The sequence below is a fragment of the Typopeltis vanoorti genome, chromosome 2, assembly GCF_054136105.1.
Source record: "Typopeltis vanoorti isolate ZY-2024b chromosome 2, IOZ_Tvanoo_1.0, whole genome shotgun sequence".
NCBI lineage: Eukaryota > Metazoa > Arthropoda > Arachnida > Uropygi > Thelyphonidae > Typopeltis > Typopeltis vanoorti.
This window is the reverse complement of record NC_143550.1, coordinates 156,842,106-156,864,140: the sequence shown is the minus strand read 5'-3', so window position 1 is coordinate 156,864,140 and position 22,035 is coordinate 156,842,106. Positions and strand designations below refer to the sequence as shown.

The 22,035-nt window shown below is 37.1% G+C and overlaps 1 protein-coding gene across 1 annotated transcript in view; it reads right to left on the bottom strand.

The window, feature by feature from the left end:
• The window catches only part of LOC150109560 (coiled-coil domain-containing protein 141-like), a 451,763-nt gene that overhangs the window by 238,117 nt on the left and 191,611 nt on the right, over window positions 1-22,035 (bottom strand). The window contains exons 13-16 of the mRNA XM_090409020.1: window positions 8,249-8,419; window positions 7,923-8,048; window positions 4,827-5,015; window positions 1,573-1,752 (exon numbers count right to left, since the gene is read on the bottom strand). Coding sequence (XP_090265146.1) covers window positions 1,573-1,752; window positions 4,827-5,015; window positions 7,923-8,048; window positions 8,249-8,419 — 666 coding nt within the window. The remainder of the gene's footprint in view (window positions 1-1,572; window positions 1,753-4,826; window positions 5,016-7,922; window positions 8,049-8,248; window positions 8,420-22,035) is intronic.

Sequence of the window (22,035 nt, the reverse complement as noted above, 5' to 3'; positions counted from 1 at the left end):
TCCAGGAAAAGGAAAGTCACTAGTGGAGAAGATTTGGATGGAGATATCCAGTTGTTTGCAGATGATGCAAAGTTGGGATGAACCATAAAGAGTAGTGAAGATGTTGTGGCCTTGCAAGAAGACTTGAATAAATTGAGTGATTGGGCAAGCAAATGGGGATGTGAGTTCAATGTTGTAAAATGTAAGGTTTTAAAATTTGGAAAACAAAATGGGATGCAGAATTTATGCTTGGTGAGAATATATTGTTGGAAGTAGAGGAAATAAGAGATCTGGGGTGATAGTGGATAAAGATCTAAAATTTAGGGGACACATTGCCAAAATTGTGAAGACAACACAAAGACTTCTGGGAATGATGCGGAGGACACTGACGTGTAGAAGTAGGGAGATTCGTGTTCCATTGTATAAGGCTTTGATTAGGCCACACATGGACTATTGTGCCCAGATTTGGTCACCTGGTTTTCAGAAGGATGAAGAGATGTTGGAAAAGGTCCAAAGGCGACTGACTAAGGTAGTTTCTGACCTCTGGAATGTCGAGTATGAGGAAAGATTGAAAAGATGTAAATTGCAAAGTCTAGTGGAGAGAAGGATGAGGGGAGATATGATAGAGACCTACAAGTTGGTAAGGGGTTGTTATAGGATCAATGGTGGAGAAGTTCTACAGAGAATAGTGGGAGATCAGGGAGGAACCAGAGGTCATCCCTGGAAACTGTATAAAGAGGGTGTGAGTAGAGGAGTGAGAGGCAGGTTTTTTCGTGCAGAGTTGTGAGTGATTGGAATGCTTTGCCTGAGAGTGTGGTGTCTGCAAGGAGTTTGAATGTGTTTAAGACAGGGTATGATGAGATGTATGTGAGATAAAAGGACCTCCTAGATGAGTCTTTGACTCCATGAGGTCTTGTTTAATAATAATAATAATAATAATAATAATAATAATAAAAGACATGAGAAGAATACTAAACAACTTAGACTCTAAAAAGTCTTCCAGTCTTGATGGCATCTCTCTAATTTCCCATAAAACAAATGTCAACTGTACTCAAATATTGTGCTCCAGAGGTAATCTATCCTATATCATTTCTACAATATTTTATACTTAGCTGGTAACTCAATTTATGGCATATATTTATCCTATTAAAAAAAAGGGAGGGGGAGATAAACAGGTCTATTCTCAAACTACCACCCTATTGCCATCACTCAACCCTCTAAGAAAGAAATAATGGAGAAACTTCAAAGTGAACTTCTTCGCTACTGATGAATTTTTATCTAGAGGCCTTCCAGTCAATCAATAACCATCAAAATATGTTTACATACAATATTGTAATCCCACAATGTACTCCACTACACTCTGCTAAATTACTAAGGCAAGATTGACCCTTTACAAAACCATGCTGTCCCCCTCTACAGTATTATATTCCCATTCCTGAATTCCACCTACCTTAACCACAATAATAATAAAACACAATTTAGATTTAAGAAATTAAAATACAAAAACACAGGATATTCTGGTTTATAAACAAGATATTTTAAGCAATTAACACATAACACAACAGATACCATAAGGAATGTAAATTACATTACCACTTCATTAATTTTGATGATGAGATGATCCAAGTCTTCAGTACATGATTTTAATGATTTCAGAATTAAAGAACTATTGGAATCGAACTTCTGTAGTAGACGACTAACTTTGACTACATCATCAGTCAGAATATTAAAAGAAGAATAGCTGGTTTCTTCTTCAGTAAGAAGGCTCTCTAACTAGAAGAATATAAGAATTAATGCTTCACTAAAAATAATAAAGGAAATTTTTGAATATTTGAATTTCACATAAAATAAACTATTATAGAATCTAGCAAATATATATCGCTCCTTAAGTAAACTGACAGTAATATTTTTCTAATTATATATTATTTTTAGATGAAATTTTATATTTTTCTGAAATAAATTAATCTTACAGGCCTGTGTAGCTCAGTGGAAGTGGCGTTTGCATCCTCTGCGCTTGGCCGCTTGAAGTTAGACCCAGGTTCTAGTCTAGTCGCTGACTGGAGGAACTTTTTCTAAGCCTATCTTTGACCGGTTCCTGAGTTAGTCGATCTCTGGCACAGGCAAGCGAGTTTTTCCTCCCGGAAACTCGGGTTTTTTGTCCCATAAACTCAAGAAAATCGACCGTAGTACCCACATTATTTCAGACAGTGACCTATCTTGTTAGGGTTAGGTACCAAGAGATGGCAGCACTTGTTTGCCAGCCTCTTCATCGGTGGCTGCTATAATTAGTGATAGACATGGGCCAGCTATCTCTGATTGGCTACTGGTGGAGATTGAACTGTCCACTCAGTCTCCAAAAGCTAGATAGGGTATAAAGGCCTCGCCTACTCCCTATTAGGGAATAAAAGGCGTTAGTTGATTTTTTTTTTTTTTTTTTATAAATTAATCTTTAGATGAAAAGGAGAGAGAGAGAGAGACTGAAAGAGTCAATCCAAAGTTGAAATAACCAATAAGCATGAGAATATAATGCACTGTTACATTCTAATTGTAGATAACTCCTGTCTACTCATTGAATTGTATTATTAGACTAGGATGATCCAAAAATTTTTGAAAATTTGAAAGGACTGGTTACTGACCTAAAAATAAATTACTGTGTTTATTTATGAATAGCAGGACTATCAGAAATAACAAAAACAAAACAGTTTCACTAACTGAGATTATTTGCACAAATATTGTTGCAGTAAATGAAACATAGTTGCTTCTCATGAAGACGGGAAGAACAAAAAAAGAAGGAAGAGTGTTGTTGATGACAGCAGGTGAATTAGGGTGCCACATGATAAGCTGATATTTAAGTTGCAGCACATGGGTTGAAATGTCGAGTAAGTCAAATGAATTCAGGATTGGCTGACTGATAGGTATCAGAGAGTTGTGTATGGTGGGACAATATCAAGGAAGCAAAAGGCTACAAGTGGGGGTTTTCACAGGGCTCAGTACTGGGACCTGTATTGTTCAACCTTTATATCAATGATATTGTCAATGGATTGAAAGGGGACATTCAGTTGTTTGCAGATGATGTGAAGCTGGGAAGGGTTATCAGTAATAGTGCAGATGTGGCAGCCCTGCAAAGAGGATTTGAATAAACTAGACAGATGGGCAAATGAATGGGGGTCGGTTCAATACAGCAAAATGAAAAGTCTTGAGGTTTGGGATCCATCAATGGGAGGATGCATACTTGATTGGAGGAGGTAGGGAAGACAAGAGATCTGGAGTTGATGATTGATAGAAAACTGAAATTCAGAGAGCATATTGGAAAGGTGGTGAGGGTAACTCAGAGAATTGCTGCAATACTGAGAAGGACACTGACCTGCAGAGATAAAAGAGTTATCATTCCATTGTATAAGACTCTGATCAGACCACACTTAGACTATTGTTCTCAGATCTGGTCCCAGGATTTGAAGGGGATAAATTGACTGTGGAAAGAGTACAGAGCAGATAACAAAGATGGTTTCAGAACTATACAATATGAGTTATGAGGATTGACTGAGGGAATGTGGACTGCAGAGTTTAGTGGATAGAAGAAGGAGAGGTGATATGATCGAGACCTTTAAACTGTTGAGAGGCAGTTACAGGGTAGACATTGGAGAGTTCTTTCACTTGGTGGAACGGCGGGAAGGAGCGATGACAAGGGGCCATCCCTGGAAGTTACAAAAGGAGGCTGTGTGCAAGAGGGTGAGAAGTGGTTTTCTTTGCATGGAGGGTGGTTGAACTTGGAATGCATTACCTGAGAGAGTGGTTGGAGCAGGAATGGTCAATGTGTTCAAGGAGTGGTATGATAAACTTTGTGTTTCCTAAAAACGACCTCCCACGATGAGTCTTTTGACTCCATGGAGGCCTGGATGATAATAATAATAATAATAATGTGGAAATGCAAAGAGGAAATAGTAGCACTGGTTTGGAGAAAGAATGGGGTGAGATAGAGATTGGTAGGATGAAATATTTAGTTAGATGTTACTATAGGGCAGGAAATGTGGAGGGTGGGAATGAATGGTATAGTCCTTGTACTAAAGATTAATTAATCAGCAGATACATATTAGATCCCACCAGTAAAGAAGAATTTACATGTAAAACATACTGTTGTTGGTGGTAGATGGCATTGATGGTAGGTAGTGTCATTCTGTGTAGTTGGAGAATTACGTAGTATGGGAAACTGTGATATGCTTTTTATTTGGTGGACAGGAGCCAGTATTGTCCACTACGAGTTTTTCTCTGCAAGCCAAACAATTATGGATGAGATCTACTCCATGTAACTCGAGTGTGTGCAGGATGCATTACTTCAGAAACAGCCAGGACTAGCTAATCATAAGAAAGTGCTATTCTTACAGGACAATGAAAAAATCTCATGCTGAAAAACTTACCCATGAGAAGATTTGTGCTTTAGGATAGGAGATACTCCCTCATCCTTCATATTCTCCTGACATTTCTCCAAGTGATTATCATCTTTTTTTGATGCTAGACAGTCATTTGCGAAATAGACAGTTCCATAATAAAACAGAAATTGAAGTGAAGGTTGCTAGGTTTATTATTTCTAAAAACAAAACGTTTTATAAAAGCAGAATTTAGAAACTTTTATCTCATTTGGAAAGAATTGTAGATTGTGAAGGTGCTTATTTTAATGAAAATTTCTGCAGCTGTTTAATATTTATTATGAAAAGCTGCACGAACTTTTTTAGTTACCTGATACTAAAATATTTATACAAACTGAGTTATAACTAAACTTCCACAATAATCATTCCAACATTAGTACATAAACATTACATCATATAAAGGTGAGATTTTCATCACCTTACCTGTTGCACATTATGGAAGAAAGAAATCATTTCCTTCACCAGAGTTTCATAACCATTAATTTTCTTTTCAAAGTCCTGGTAGTTCTTTTTGAGTTTTTCTGTTAGTTCATCTTTATCACTTTCGATATTTCCCAGAAAACATTTCGCTCCTGCTGCTTTAGTGTAAGCCTCCATTTCCAGTTCAACTTTCTAAAATGAGAAAGAAATAATGTTCATTCAATAGTACCAATAAAAATAAAATCAAACTATCTCTGGAAAAATTGTTGTTCATGTATCAGATTTCAAGATATTCAAATTTGGATTAGTCCTGTTGGAAGTTTTTTCCCACTTTGTTAGATTATAATAAATTTAATTTAATCCTTTATCCAAGTGTAAGCAAACAAAGTTTGCACCTGAAGTATCTTCAGGACTGAGGCAACTCATGCTAAAGGTGTCCACAAGGAGATGTGCTTTGCATTATGGGAGATACTAAGACAAGTGATGAGAGCTTAGTCCACCTTTAACATGAATTGCCTCAGTCCTGAAGATACTTCAAGCGCAAACTTTGTTTGTTTACACTTGGATAAAGGATTAAACTTAATTTATTATTGGATTAGTCCTAACTCAGCATGAAATCCTAATGAACAAATAAACATCCAAGATGGAAATGATTTGAAAAAATAAAAATAGAAAAAAATTAGCATTTTAAGAATACCTCTGTTCAAGTATTCAAGTATCTGCAGCAAGATTATTTGTAGCATATGATAAATTTAGTTTAATCCTTTATCCAAGTGTGAGCAAACAAAGTTTGTGCCTGAAAATATCTTCAGGACTGGGGTAAGGTAGTACAACACCAGGCAACTCGTAGCAAAGGTGGACCAAGCTAACATCACTCCTATCTCAGTATCTCCCATAATGCAAAACATATCTCCTTGTGGATATGTATAATGTTATGCATTAAGGGAAGAGCCACTACCCGGACTAGTTTCAACCTTTATTAAGGTCTCTTCAGTGGGAGCCAGGCCCAGAGGTGGAGATACCAGGCAGAAGCAATGGCAAGTCATCTTTACCTATAGGAGTTGCCAAACAGTGTGCCACCTTTTAATTAAATTACTCTGGATTTAGAGAAAGATGTTGAAAGTTTCACTTGTTTTTCACTTGGTTAGACTATAATAAATTTAGTTTAATCCATTATCCAAGTGTGAGCAAACAAAGTTTGCACCTGAAAATATCTTCAGGACTGAGGTAAGGTAGTACAACACTGGGTACTACCTAACCCCAGTCCTGAAGATATTTCAGGTGCAAACTTTGTTTGCTCACACTTGGATAAAGGATTAAACTAAATTTATTATGGTCTAACCAAGTGAAAAATAAACTTTCAACATTATTTATAGCCTGGTGTGATCATTATATACCTGGAGTTAATCAAGTCACTATGTCACTGAAAAACAACAGCACTAGCATTAATAATAAGAGATCTCATAATTTGTAAACCATTTCAAAAAACAAATAACTAAAAGTTAGACCTCAAGCATTTGACTATTACACGTTGCTTACTGAAAGCTTGAAGTTGCTTGAAAAATTTCTGTTTAGTCTCTTAGAGCAGGGTTTCTGGACTATGTAAAAAATAAATAAAAATACAAAAAATTATAAAATTAATTAAAAAATAGAAAATAAACTTTAATAGATGGACAATCCTTGTCATCTTCAGATATGCAAAATGTCTGGAAAAACTGTTGTTCAGTTTAGTGGCAAAATTATAGAAACCAGAACTATTGTGAGGATGTAAGCATGTGAGCAGGTAAGTGAGAAAAATATTAGGAATTCTTGTTTTAATCATATACCCAAGTGCAAATGTGAAAAAAAAAAAAGCATGACTAGTCTACTTATATATCTAAACTGTTGACTTCACATCAGTTATCTTAGTATCCTTTAATGCAAAAACATTATGGGAAGGGTCACTATAGACTGGTTTCAACCTTCATTGAGGTTCCATCGGTGGAAGCTAGACCCAAGAAGATAGTATACTAGTTGTGAAGATGCTTATGCTTAGGTATAAGATTAAAAGAAGAATATAATTTCTTGCCAAGTATAACATACATTGAAACCAAGTGGAAAAATTTTTCACAGCTATCTCTCATCTGATGTATTTAATAATTAGGTGATATACTTTTCAAACCAAGGCTATGAGTTCACATCCCACATAGACATGAATGTTTATGAACATCAAGATGGTAGATAAAGTTCATCATCCTGTATGAGACCACCCCCCTGCTTATTAGAAGCCTGAATTGGATTGAAAAGTTCCATAGTTGGGCCTCAAGAGCCAAGTTCTGGATTATCTAAATCATTACCTCATTCACTGTATGAATACTCATGTACTATGAGCTAGTAACCTTTTGTGGAATTTAAAAACAGAATGACTAGTCTTGCACTTAACTTCAAGAAACGTTTCCATATGTAAAAATATAAATAATCATTAGGTGTCTCCCATGGTGGACAAAAAAATTAATTATGGGACAATGTTTATGGTTCACTATGCTACTACAACAAACTAAAGAAAAAGAGAATATTTCATTTAATAATGCTAATAATGCCTAATACAAAACAGACATCAGGTAGGTAACAAAATTACTGATGTTATTCAAAAAGCCAAACAATTAAAGTGGAACTAGGTTTACCATGCACTCAGAATGAAAGATGACAGATGGACAATCCTTACTAGTTTGGATTCCCAGAGAGAGAGAGCAAGAGATCCAGAAGAAGAGAGAAGATAAGGTGGAGAGATAAGATCATAGAAATACAACTGGAGATGGGGATGTCCTGAGAGAAAAGAGCAGAGATATTTGGAAGATGCTATTACCCGACAGTGAGATGCAACAGGCTGACATTCATAATCATCAATACAGCACATTCGAAAAGAGAAAGTAAGGAAAGTTTTAACTATTTATCAAATTAAAATTGCAATAATGCATCAGAAAAACTTGATAAAATAACAACTTAATGCCAAACAAAAGTTGGTATCTCTATAACTGATAACGAGACTATATATTATTTTGAACAACCAGCATAAAATTAAATATATATAATAAAGAGAAGCAAAAAAAAAAAACATACTTTAATAAGAGGCAGAAGTGTCTCCAGGCGCCTTTCTAAATGAAGTGATATAGAATCTGGATGAGTCATATCTTTAGGAATTATAGGAAACAATTCATCATCTAGAGAGGTGATAACCTGTACTGACTATGAGAAAAAATAAATAAATAAAACAAGTGTTCAATGAAACCACAATATATAACTTATATTTTATAATCAACTGCATTAACTATTTCTTAACACACAGTAACCAAAGCAAAAATCAGAGCATAAGTAGCTACCTGAATATGAACTTAAAAGATTAGATGAGAAATTAAAAGTTAATTAAAAATCACAATGTTGCATACCTGTAAAATATCAGTGACTAGAGTTTTCCATTGAGCTTTCTGTTCCTTAAATGCTTTCAGTCTAGTCTGCCATGCTGTCCAAATAATATTTTTTCTTTCGTGGAGCTGGTCCATTAATGTTTCAACACACAAAACAGCACTTCTGATATTCAGATGAAGGTCATCTGGATGCTAGAGTATTCAATTTATTCTTGTAAAAAATTAATTACCTAAACCAGAAATAATTCTAAAAATAACATTAATTATATTAAAAGAAACATATTTTAATAAAAATTCAATTTTATTAATTTTAACACTGTTAAATTCAGTGATACATAAGTAATAATATTAGTTACATTAAATTAAATCTTAAGCAAAATAAAAATAAAAACATAAAATAAAATAAAAGTCAAAGAAAGATCAAGCTTCTCTGATGTTGAAGAATTTATTATAATATCAATATGATTATACTATGATTAGATAAAGATGTTAATGCTATTTCAAATAGAAAAATCTGATCTTATCTGAAGATCAGGATATTATTACAGCAAGTAACAAAGAAAATTCTTGTTGACAAAAAGGGTTTAAGCTTTACTAGCATTGAAATTAAGATCTTTAGTTTCCAAATGAAAAATAGACTGGATAGCAGCATTTAAGAGGCAAATATTTATATTTTTCCCTTAAATATTCAAGACAATTTTTGGCAAATGGCAAATTAAATATTTGAGGACAGAAAGGAATTCTATGCAAGAGACAGCTTACACTTCAATGAGGAAGGATGTACACATCTGGAGAGAATGTAGTTCTTTGAACAAGTAAGTATGTCAATGCAAGGAAACTAGAATTATCAGGGTGGATGGTAGCAGGGATGGCCTCTTATAGGAACAGTGACTTGGTAAAGGGGGAATGTAATGTTGAATCCAGTTGGGTCTGGAGGACATAATGATAAGTATAGAAACAGTGACACTGCCTCGATTCTTTATACTAATGGAAGGAGTATCTGGAATAAAGGAGATGAATTGGTGATGCTGATTGCATCAACCTGTCCAAAGATTATTGGAATCTCTGACACATGGTTGATGGAAGATGATATACTGACAGGAATAGACGTAGCAAGGTATAGCATTTTTTGACAGGATAGGAAGGGCAAACACAGTGATGAAGTACTGCTTATGATAAGTGATAAGTTATGTCCTCTCAGGGCAATGGCACTAATGGTTTTGAAAGCCTATGGTATGAGGTAGATGTGGGCAAGGTAGGATATTTAGTGGAATGTTGCTATAAGCCTGGGAACAGAGTAGTGAAGAACAGGAGATGTTTAGGCAATCGAGCTTGGTGAGTGCAAAAGGAATGATTGTTATGAGAGAGTTTAACTACAGCAGTATAAATTAGGAGAGGAAACTGCATGTAGCAGTAAGGGAATAATATTTCTGAAATTCTTGAGGAACAAATAGCCAGCATGTAGTAGAAAGAACATAAGGTTCAAGAGTTTTAGATTTGATCACAGCATCAGAAAATCTAATTATAACTGAGATGGTATCTCGGTTATAAGTTATATTCTTCTTGCAAGAAGAATGATTGTTATGGGAGATTTTAACTCCAGTAGTATAAATTGGAGAGAGGAAGATGCATGTAGCAATAGGGGAATGGAATTTCTAGAATTTTTGAGGGACAAATGTCTTAGGCAACATGTAACAGAGGGAACAAGAGGTTCAAAAGTTTTGGATTTGGTTATAGCATCAGAAGAGTTGATAATAACTGAGTTGACGTCTCTCCCACCAGCTGGAGAGAGTGACCATATGGTGTTGACTTGGAAAATGAATAGGCATGCAGGCGTATCAAAGAGACGGGAACTTATGTGGAATTATAAAGCAGGTGATTATAATAGTCTTAGACGTCAACTTCGGGAAGTTTCATGGAGGGAGGAATTGGAAGGCCGGGATATCACCAGTGCGTGGGAAATTGTGAAAGAATATTTGTTATCAGCAATGGTAAGTTGTATACCACGAGTGAAGAAGAGGACGCAATTTGGAGTAAAGTGGATGACAAACAATATTAAACAGGAATTGCATGCGAAAAAGAGGCTATGGAAGAGATATAAGGAGACAGGTGAAGAGATGCATGAGGAATATAAGACACAGGCCAGAAGAGTGACTAGTGTGGTAAGGAAAGCGAAACTGGAATATGAGAGGAGATTGGCCCTAAGATCCAAAGAAAATCCTAGGGAATTTTTTAGCTATGTGGCCAGTAGGAGGAGAAATGACTGTGGAAGAATGATATTGTGGGATAAAAATGGGAATAGAGTGACTGATGCAGAGGACATAGTGGAATTGTTCAATGAACACTTTATTTCATCCTAGAGTATTTCATCCTAGAGGAGTCAATTTTAATGCTAGAGGGATAGGACTGGTTCGAGGTCTGGAGGTACAGGAGGAGAGTGTGTTTCAGATACTGAGTACTCTGGATGTCAATAAAGCTGTGGGACTGGATAGTATTTCGCCACGAGTTTTGAGAGAATGTGCTAGGGAATTGACAGTACCTTTAACGTGGCTTTTCAATGAAAGTCTGGCTTTGGCATAGGTGCCCAGGGAATGAAAGGAAGGTAAGATAGTGCCATTGCAAAAGGGTGGTAACAGACTGGAAATGTCTAATTATAGGCCAGTCTGTGTGTCATCAGTAGTTGTTAAGATCTTGAAGAAAGTAGTGAGGGACCGTATACAGCATTGGGCAGATGAGGGTAATGTTATCTGTGAGAATCAACATGGATTTGTGAAAGGACGCTCTTGTTTTAGCAATATGCTAGCCTTTTATAATAAAGTTACAAGAACATTAGATGAGGGAAAGGCATATACTGCAATATTCTTAGACTTGGCGAAGGCATTTGACAGGGTGCCACATGATAAGCTGATATTTAAGTTGCAGCACATGGGTCTGGATGTCAGATTGGTCAACTGGATTCAGGATTGGCTGTCTGATAGGTATCAGAGAGTTGTGTATGGTGGAGCAGTTTCAAGGAGACAGAATGTTACAAGTGGGGTCCCACAGGGCTCAGTACTAGGACCTATATTGTTTAACCTTTATATCAATGACATAGCCAGTGGATTGCAGGGGGATATTCAGTTGTTTGCGGATGATGCGAAGCTGGGAAGGATTATTAGTAATAGTGCAGATGTGGTAGCCCTGCAAGAGGATTTAAATAAGCTAGATAGATGGGCAAATGAATGGGGATTTCAGTTTAATGCAGCAAAATGTAAGGTCTTGAGGTTTGGGAAACATCGATGGGAAGCTGCATACTCTATGGGAGGAGTTATACTGGAGGAAGTAGGGGAGACAAGAGATCTGGGGTTGATGATTGATAGAAACCTGAAGTTTAGGGGACATATTTCAAAGGTGGTGAAGGTAACACAGAGGATTGCTGCTATTATGAGAAGGACACTGACCTGCAGAGATAAGAGGGTTATCATTCCGTTGTATAAGTCTCTGATCAGACCACACTTGGACTATTGTTCTCAGATTTGGTCCCCAGGATTTGAAGGGGATAAATTAACTGTGGAAAGGATACAAAGACGGATGACAAAGATGGTTTCAGGACTGTACAAGGATAGTTATGAGGATCGGCTGAGAGAATGTGGACTGCAGAGTTTGGTGGATAGAAGAAGGAGAGGTGATATGATTGAGACTTTTAAACTGTTGAGAGGTGGTTACAGGGTTGACACTGGGGAGTTCTTTCGCTTGGTTGATCAGCGGGAAGGAATGATGACAAGAGGCCATCCCTGGAAGTTACGAAAGGAAACTGTGAGCAAGAGGGTAAGGAGTGGTTTCTTTGTGTGGAGGGTGGTTGAGCCGTGGAATGCATTGCCTGATGGAGTGGTGGGAGCGAGAACGGTCAGTGAGTTTAAAGAGTGGTATGATAGACTTTGTGTTTCTCGGGGGGGGGGGGGGGGACCTCCCCTCGATGAGTCTTGACAGACTTTAAGTCTTAGGAAGGACCTCCCTCGATGAGTCTTTTGACTCCTTGGAGGCCTGAATAATAATAATAATAATAATAATAATGGTATCTCTGCCCCACCAGATGTATAAAGTGATCATGTGGTTTGGGCTTGGAAGATGAATAGACATAGAAGTCACAAAGAGAAAGTAATGTATGTGGAATTATAAGTCAGATGATTACAATAATCTTAGATATTGGCTAAGGGTAGTTCCATGGATTGAGGAATTGGAAAGGCAAGATATCATCAGTGCTTGGGAACTTGTGAAGGAATATTTAATAGAAGCAAAGCAAGTTGTATACCGTAAGTGAAGAAGAGAACACAATTTGGTGTAAAGTGGATGACAAACAATATTAAATGGGAACTGCAGGTAAAAAAGGATATGGAAAAGATATAAGAAGAGGAGTGGAGAGTAGATGTATGAAGAATATAAGAATCAGGCCAGGAGAGAGACTAGTATGGTGAGGAAGGCAAAACTGGAATATCAGAAGAGACTGGCTCTGAGATCCAAAGAAAATCCTAAGGAATTCCTTCGCTATATGGCCAGTAGGAGGAGAAATGATTGTGGAAGAAGGACAATGCTGGATAAAAATGGGAATAGAGTGAATAATGCAAAGGAAATAGTGGAGATGTTCAATGAACACTTAATTGAAGTATTTCAACATAGAGAAGTACGTTTTAATACCAAAGGGATAGGGCACGTTCATGGTTTAGAAGTGCAAGAAGAGTGTGTGTTTCAAATACTGAGTACTCTGGTTGTCAGTAACACAACAGGACTGGATGGGACTTCATCACAGGTTTTTTTGAGAGAATGTGCTAAAGAGCTTGAAAATTCAGCTCTACTGACCTGGATTTTCAATGAAAGTCAGCCATGGAAAGATGCCCAAGGAGTGGAAGGAGTATAAGATAGTGCCATCACATAAGGGTGGTAGCAGACTGGAAGTATCAAAACTATAGACCAGTTTCTATTTCATTCAGTAGTTTTAAGTTTTCTAGAAATTAATGAGGGACCATATACAGTGTTGGGCAGATAAGGGAAATGTTATCTGTGAGAGTTAGCATGGATTTGTTAAGGGGCAAAAAGCAATCATATGAGTAATATGATTGCTTTTTATAATAAAGTGAAAAGAGCAAATGATGAGGGAAAGGCATATTCTGCCTTTTTGTTTTTTTTTTGGATTTTACAGAGGGATTTGAGAGGGTACTACATGATAAGCTGATATTTAAGTTGCACTGCATGGATTTAGATGAACTGGATTTGGGATTGGCAATCTGACAGGTATCAGAGAGTCGTGTATGAGGGAGCGGTATCAAGGAAACAGAAGGTTACGAGTGGGGTCTCACAGGGCTCAGCACTAAAAAACTGTATTGTTTAACCTTTATATCAATGACATTGTCAATAGATTGCAGGGGGATATTCAGTTGTTTGCAGATGATGTGAAGCTGGGAATGGTTATTAGTAATAATGCAGATGTGGTAGCCCTGCAAGGGGATTTGAATAAACTGGAGAGATGGTGATGTCAGTTTAATCAGCTAAATGTAATGTCTTGAATCTTGGGATACGTTGATGAGAGGCTGCATACTCTGTTGGAGGATGTAGGAGAGGGAAGGGATTTGGGGATGATGATTTATAGAAGCCTGAAATTCAGGGAACTTATTGCAAAGGTGGTGAAGATAACCAAGAGGACTGCTGCAGTACTGAGAAGGATGCTGACCTGCACATATTAGAATTGTCATTCCATTGTATAAAGCCCTAATCAGACCACACCTGGACTATTGTGCTCAAATTGGTCCCCAGAATTTGAAGAGGATAAATTAACTGTGGAAAAAAGTGCAGAAGTAGATGACAAAGATGATATCAGGACTGTACAATATTAGTTACGAGGCTAGGCTGAGGGAATGTGGACTGCAGAGTTTGGTAGATAGAAGAAGAGGTGATATCACTGAGACCTCAACTGCTGAGAGGCAGTTACAGGGTTGACACTGGGGAGTCCTTTCATTTGGTGAAACAGGGGAGAAGGAGCAAGAACAAGGGGCCATCCCTGGAAGTTGCAAAAAGAAGCTGTGAACAAGAGGGTAATGAGGGTTTCTTTGCATGTAGTGTGGTTAAACCATGGAAAACATTGCCTGATGGTGTGATGAGAGCACAAATGGTCAATGGATTCAAAGAGTGGTATGATAGACTGAGTTTTCTAGAGTGAGCCTCCCATGATGAGTCTTGTGACTCCATGGAGGCCTGAATCAATAATAATAATAATTATTATTATTATATGGAAATAGACAACAGAATTAGCAAAGCTGGTATGATAGGAAGTCAACTGAATAAATTTATATGAAATAAAAGAGAAATTAGTCAAAAACTAAATTAGCTGTATACAAGACAGCATTCAAACCAACATTAACTTATTGATCTGAGTGCTGGGTTAGAAATAAAACACTTGATCAAAGACTGGAGACCACAGATATGAGGGTTTTCAGAAAATTAGAAGAGTGAACATATTAAAAATGAGGATATTAAGAAAGAACTTGATATTGTTTGCATTCAGGAATATGTGAGCAGAGCTAATCTTAGGTGGTATTGTCACATAAACAGAATGGGAAAGGTTAGCAAAACAAGTGTTTTTGCCAAGATATCAAGGAAAAACACCCAAAGGAAGATCAAAATCTTGGTGGCTAAATTCAGTAAGTGCCTTAGAAGACTGGAAAATATGATCTGACAATATTGGAGTCCTCACAAGTAACAGAATAATTTTAGAGGAAAATTGTTAATAGAAAGTTAGTAATAATGAAAAGATTTAATCTAGTATTATCATAATATCCTGTAGACCCTATGAGGTTATACAGGGTGTTCGGGATAAATTTGACATATTTATAATTAATTATATTTTTCCGTAAGTTACATGTATTAACACACACTTCTCTTCATTTAAAAGGTTGGACCCTTCTTCATTCATATACAAGATGTCAGAAAGGATGGATAGCTGGAACCCACCTGAATCATGGAAGAGAATAACTTGTATCATGATGATTCGTGCCGGCCATCAAAATAAGGATATTTCGACTGCTGCCCAATGCTCCCTGAATACAGTAAAAACAATCAGGCATGAACTAGAGACTTGCAATGGTGACTACGAGGATGTAGCAAGAAGAAAGATCCCTAGCAGACGATCTGATTGCGTTCGTACAGCAGAATTCCTCGCAAATCTGCAGGAACAGGTGTTGAAGAACCCTGGCATTGGAATTCGGGCTTTGTCACGTGAAATGAATGTTGCAGCCTCTACTATGAAGCTTGCACTCAATGAAGACCTCCGCTACTACTCATACAAGCACCGCCAAGGTCAGCTGCTTACAGAAAAGGCCCGTGAAAAACATTTGATAAACGCGAAGAAACTTCTAAGCAGAGTGAAACATCCTGCGGAACCACAAACAATCTGGTTCTTTTCCGATGAGAAAAACTTTTGCCAGGATCAAAAACACAACACGCAGAATAACAGATGGCTTGCATACAGTACAAAGGACATTCCTCGTGTAATGCAGACTAAATTTCCCCAAATTGTGATGGTTTTCGGATGTGTATCCTCTGAAGGCAATGTGATGCCTCCGCATTTTTTCCAAGAGGGCCTCAAGTTGACTTCAGATGGCTACGTGGAGTTGCTAAACACTGTAGTCAAGCCCTGGATAACAAGGGTAGCCAATGGCTACCCTTGTTATCCAGGATTCGGTCCCTTGCCACACCTCTGGGAAAAGTCAAAAATGGTTGTCTGAAAATTTCTACGACTTCACCAGTCCAAATGTTTGGCCTCCAAACTCCCCAGACCTTAACCCCATGGATTATTTTGTATGGGGCGCAGTTGAAAAAGACACCAATCGCACTTCCAGTAATACAAAAGCCCAGTTAATGGATAAAATTAAAACAGTTTTTGCGGCCCTTCCCAGGGAGACTGTAGCATCAGCTTGTTCGAGGTTCCGAAGCAGGATTGAAGCTGTGATCGATGCTAATGGTGGTTATTTTGAGTAAATCTTGTTGATAGTATTGTAATTAACTCTGCCTGTAATGTTTTTTGTCAATTCATTAAATTTAATAGATACAAAGAAGATTTTCTTTTTCCTTACGAAACTGTCAAATTTATCCCGAACACCCTGTATATCAGGAATTTGATAAGGATGATGTTGAACGCAGAAACTAAACTTCTTCAATATTCATAGATATGAATATTGAAGAAGTTTAATGTGTGATGAGCAAAGCACAATTAATCTGCAAAACTGAAACAAGGTTAGTCACAGTATCTCTATCTTCTTCTTTAGCTGCTTAATAGACCAATCAAGTAATAAATCACTACTACTTTTGTTTCATCTGTTCCTTTTGTAGTCTGCATCTGGAGTAAGATATTCATCTAGTTGTTCAGATCCTTTTACTATCATATCCATCCAATTAGTTTGAGGTCCTCTCACTTCTTGTCTTGCAATTCTATTTGCGAATACTTATTGATGGTCATCTGCCCTCCAGACATAGCCAAATCATTCAGTTTTCTTACTCCTTATAAAAGATTGAATGTTGGATCTGTGAAACAGGTTTAAATAGTTCTTCATAATGTCTTTGAACAGTCCAGTATTTCCAGTATTTTGATTGCAATTTAAGATGATGAAAAAAAAAAATCTTCCTCAGTATTTCTCTTTCAAATGAAATATGTTTTTTATTATCTCCATTTTTGTTGGCAATGTCTCTCTACCGTAGATAAAGTCTGGGCATAAATAACTTTAACATAATTTTAATTTTGGATTTTCTTAATAATATTCTACATTTCAAGAGTCATAAAACTACTACAAAGTATACAAGAATGACATTCAAAATTTTCTCTCAATCTCTTATGCATATATTTTAAAACTATCCACTTGCTCAAAATTGTAACTGTCAATAGCCAAATATTGCATGGAGGGTGGTTAAACCATGATCCATAGGCTTACTTGCCTTGATCAAATTAGATGTAGTATGTGTAGCATTTAAACAAGCCTCCAAGCATAATGATGCCATTAGCATAAACTAACAGAGAACTGACAGAAGAAGAAGAAGTAAAAGATTCCCCATGGAGTCAAAGACTCATCACAGGAGGTCTCTTTGTCATACACATCATCATCATCATCAAATTCCTGCCATGTACCCTCAAAGGGTGTACAGGATATGGTAGTACTACTGAAAAAAAATTACATCATTACTAACTTCCTATCTACACTTTTCCTCCAAATCAGTCTGTTACTTGTCAAGACCAACATTATCAGATCTTATATTTCTATCGTCTAAGGCACTTTGTACCATATCAATCCACCTATATCTTGGTCTTACTCTGGATCATTTTGCTGCCAACCTGGCAGAGAACACTTGTTTTGCTAATCTTTCTTCGCCCATTCTGTTTAAATGACCATACAACCTGAGATTAGCACTGCTAACGCATTCCTGGATGCTGACAATGTCAAGTTCTTTCCTAATATCCTCGTTTTTAATATGACATTGCCATTGATGCCATGTGTTCATGCCTATAATCTTTCTCAGGACTCTCATATCTGCAGTCTCTAGTCTTTGGTCAAGTGTTTTACTTCTGACCCAGCTCTCGGATCCATAAGTTAAATTTGGTTAGAACACTGTCTTGTCAGCTAATTTAGTGTTCCAACTAATTTCGTTCTTATTCCATGTGAATTTATTCAACTGACTTCCTACTATACCAGCTTTATTGATTCTGTTGTCTATTTCCATATTTAATTAACCATCATCACTGAAAATCGTGCCTAAGTAGGTGAAAGGTTTTACTTGTTCCACAGGTTCTCCGTTCACAATGCAGTTGACATTTTCAAAGATTCTGCCTATTATCATTGTCTTTGTCTTTTTATTGCTGACCTTCATACCATATCTATTACAACAGCTATTCAATTTAGTCAGAGAATCTTGCAGACTTGTAGCGGATTTATTTAGAAGTATAACATCATACGCATAAAGCAAAGAGCTGACATTAACATCTTCAATTTTGATATCATGTTTAATACCACTTTCCTTCATAATGTGATCCAGGATAATGAATAACAGAGGGGATAATGTACATCTTTGTCTCACACCAGATTTAACATTAAACCATCTTCCTGTACTTTCTTCAATTCTAACTGCTGACTTACAACTCAAATAAAGACTAAGTATTGCTTGATATAATGCCTCATTCACACCATAGAACTGCAGCATATTGAATAGCTTCTCTCTTGGCACCTTGTCATATAATGACAAGGTGCCAAGAGAGAAGCCTTTTCCAAATCGACAAAACTTAAATACAGATCTTTGTTATATTCCCATGCTTTCTCGACTATTTGTCGTAAAGTGAAGATCTGATCCTGACAGCCTCTATTTGGCCTGAATCCAGCTTGTTCTTCACCAAGCTTTTCTTCCACAATTCTCTCAAGTATACTTGCATAGATCTTGCCAGGAACACACAGTAGGGAAATACCTCTATAATTCTCACATTCAGTTTTATTTCCCTTTTTATATATGGGTACTATGAGAGCTCTACTCCAATCATTGGGAATTCATCCCTCTGTCCAGGCTTTATGAACTATGCAGTGCAGCCACTGTAAGACTCTTATACCACCATACTTCAGCATTTCTGGTTGAATATCATCTACTCCTGCTGCCTTTCCACATTTCAAGCCTTTCATGGCTTTTTCTACTTCAAGTATGGATATGTATTCCTGACTGCATGCCTGGTAATTTTTTTTTTACCACTGTGCTGTCATCACTGCTTGTTTCATTTAGCAGTTTTTCAAAGTAATTACTCCATACTTCCAGGATATCCTTTTCTCCCATTTTCATGTCACCTTTATCATCTCTAACTCCTTTTACAGCACTCTATCCTCCATTCCTAAGCTTCTTCAACAACCTCCAGAATATTTTGCCAACTTCTTGATATTTATTTTCTATATTCTTGCCAAAGTCCTCCCATGACTTTTGTTTAGCTAGTTTTACACAGTGTTTAGCATTCTTGCATTTGTCTCTATATTCTCTAAGAGCACAAGCTGACTTATTTGACAGGAACTTTTAATATGCTTTCTTCTTTTCCTTTACTGCCTCATTAACTCTTCATGTGTCCACCATGGAGTTCTGATTTTTTTATCCTTGCAGACAACCTCACCACATGCCTCTCTGGCTGAATCAATCAGGGTTTTCTTCAAGGCTTGCCACTGAATCTCCAAGGTTTGATTCCTGTTCTCAAACTCTTTCATTTTTTCTTCAATAATCTTTGTGTATTTTAGTCTACAGTTCACATCTGAGAGTTGCTCAACTTTTATTCGCTTTAAAACTTTCTTACATGTTATTTATTCTTTTCAATATGAAATTCAATTTTATCCTGCTCAAGACTAAATAGTGATCACTTCCAATTTCAAATCCTCTGTACACTCTGGTGTCCTGCACCAGGGAGAAAACATCACTATCAACAATAACATAGTCAATGAGACTTTTCTTATTCCTAGCCTCTTCTCTCCATGTGAATTTGTGCACATTTTTATGTTGGAACATGGTGTTAGTAATAACCAGTCCATGTCCTGATCAGAAATCCAACAGATATTTGCCATTATTATTAGCTTTGCTCTTTTCTCCAAATTTTCCCAAAATATTTTTGTATGTCTGACAATCATTTCCTACTCTGCTATTTAGATCCCCAACAAGGACCAACTTTTCCTTTTTCATTGTGTCAGTTGCTTTTTCTAAAGCCTCAAAAAATTCCTCCACTTCTACCTTAGTAGAACCTTCTGTGGGACCATAGGCACAAATAAGTCTCATTGTCCAGTTCCCCCATTCTCATATTTGCCCACATTACTCTACTTGAGACTGACTGCCATTCAAGAAGATTAGCCTCGTATTTTGTGTTGGTTATGGCTACTCCTTCTTTTCCTTGATTGTCATTGCCTGAATATAACATTTTGTATTTATTGCTCAGAAAGCTCTAACCAGTTTTTGTCTTTTTTGTTTCAGTCACCCCTATTATGTCGATCTGGTGCTTATCTAATTCCTCAGCTATTTTTTTTCTTTGCCATTCAGGCTTCTTTTGTTGATAGTACCGATCTTTAACTCTGGTGATGTTGAGTTGGGGTTTGTTTTCAGATTTGTTCCAGTAGCTGACTTTTCGGTGTTTGCCCTGGTTCCCTGGCGAAAACAACGTGGGCCTTGTTTAACTGGGCGACACCCCAGCCAGCATGAAATTTTATCATGTTGTACCATCATTTTTTTTATTTTGGTTTAATTAATAAGAATACAATTTTTTTGTCATACACACCATGCCTTAAATATCAGCAAATGCATTCCAATCATTCATAACTCTCCATGGCGAGAAAAAAAAAACTTCTCACTCCCTCCTTAAATAGCTACCAGGAATGACCTCTTTATACCCCATCTCTCACCATTTTATGAAAAACCTGTTCGACGTTAATCTTATAACCCCTTACCAACTTCTACATTTGTATTATATCACCCCCTCTGCCTCCTATCCACTAGACTCTGCAATTTGCATCTTCTCAACATTCCAGAAACTGGAAATTATCTTAGTCCCTCACCTCTAGCCCCTTTCCATTATCTTTTCATACTTTTGAAAACCAGGTGACGAAATCTGTGCCATTATTGATATCAAGAATACTTAATATTTGAAACAGATTCTCCTCATGCCCTTTGAAACTTTGAACCCTTCTCATCCTTCTGGTAATGAAAGATATTTTACCAGGATGAAATATCCTAATAAAATACAAACTGAGAGCAGACATCCACATAGCCTTTAAAGGAATGCAGAGAACCGACCAGGGCTTCTGACCTAATGTCCAATCCTCACCTTCTCGTGGTGCACCCCGTTGGGTATCTACCTGGATACTGAACGAACTAGGATGGGCTGGCAATTTGGGATTTAGCCGAACAAATTGTATTCTTAAACCAAAATACAAAATGATGGCACAACATGACAAAATTTCATGTCAGCTGGGGCATCGCCCAGTTAAACAAGGCCCCCATTGTTTTCGCCAGGGAACCAGGACAAACAGCAAAAAGTCAGCTACTGGAAGAAATCTCAAAACACACCCCAACTCAACATCACCAGAGTTAAAGATCGGTACTATCAACATTAGAAGCCTGAATGACAAAGAAATCGAACTAGCTGAGGAATGAGATAAGTACCAGATCGACATAATAGGAATGACTGAAACAAAAAAGACAAAAACAGGTGAGATCTTAATAAATTTAGTTTAATCCTTTATCCAAGTGTGAGCAAAACAAAGTTTGCGCTTGAAAGCATCTTCAGGACTGGGGTAAGGTGGTACAACACCAGGACAACTCTTTGCAAAGGTGGAGCAAGCTACCAACACTCCTGTCTCAGTATCTCCTATAATGCAAAACACATCTCCTTGCGGATATGTCTAATGTTATACATTAAGGGAAGGGCCACTACCTAGACTAGTTTTGACACCACCTTTGCAACGAGTTGCCCTGGTGTTGTACCACCTTACCCCAGTCCTGAAGATACTTTCAGGCGCAAATTTTGTTTTGCTCACACTTGGATAAAGGATTAAACTAAATTTATTATACTCTAACCAAGTGAAAAATAAACTTTCAACATCTTTCTCTAAATCCAGAGTAATTTATTAAAAAAGGGTGGCACACCATTTGGCAACTCCTATAGGTAGAGATGACCTGCGAATGCTTCTGCCTGGTATCTCAGCTTGTCTCAGCTTGGGCCTGGCTCCCACTGAAGAGACCTCAATAAAGGTCGAAACTAGTCTGGGTAGTGGCCCTTCCCTTAATGC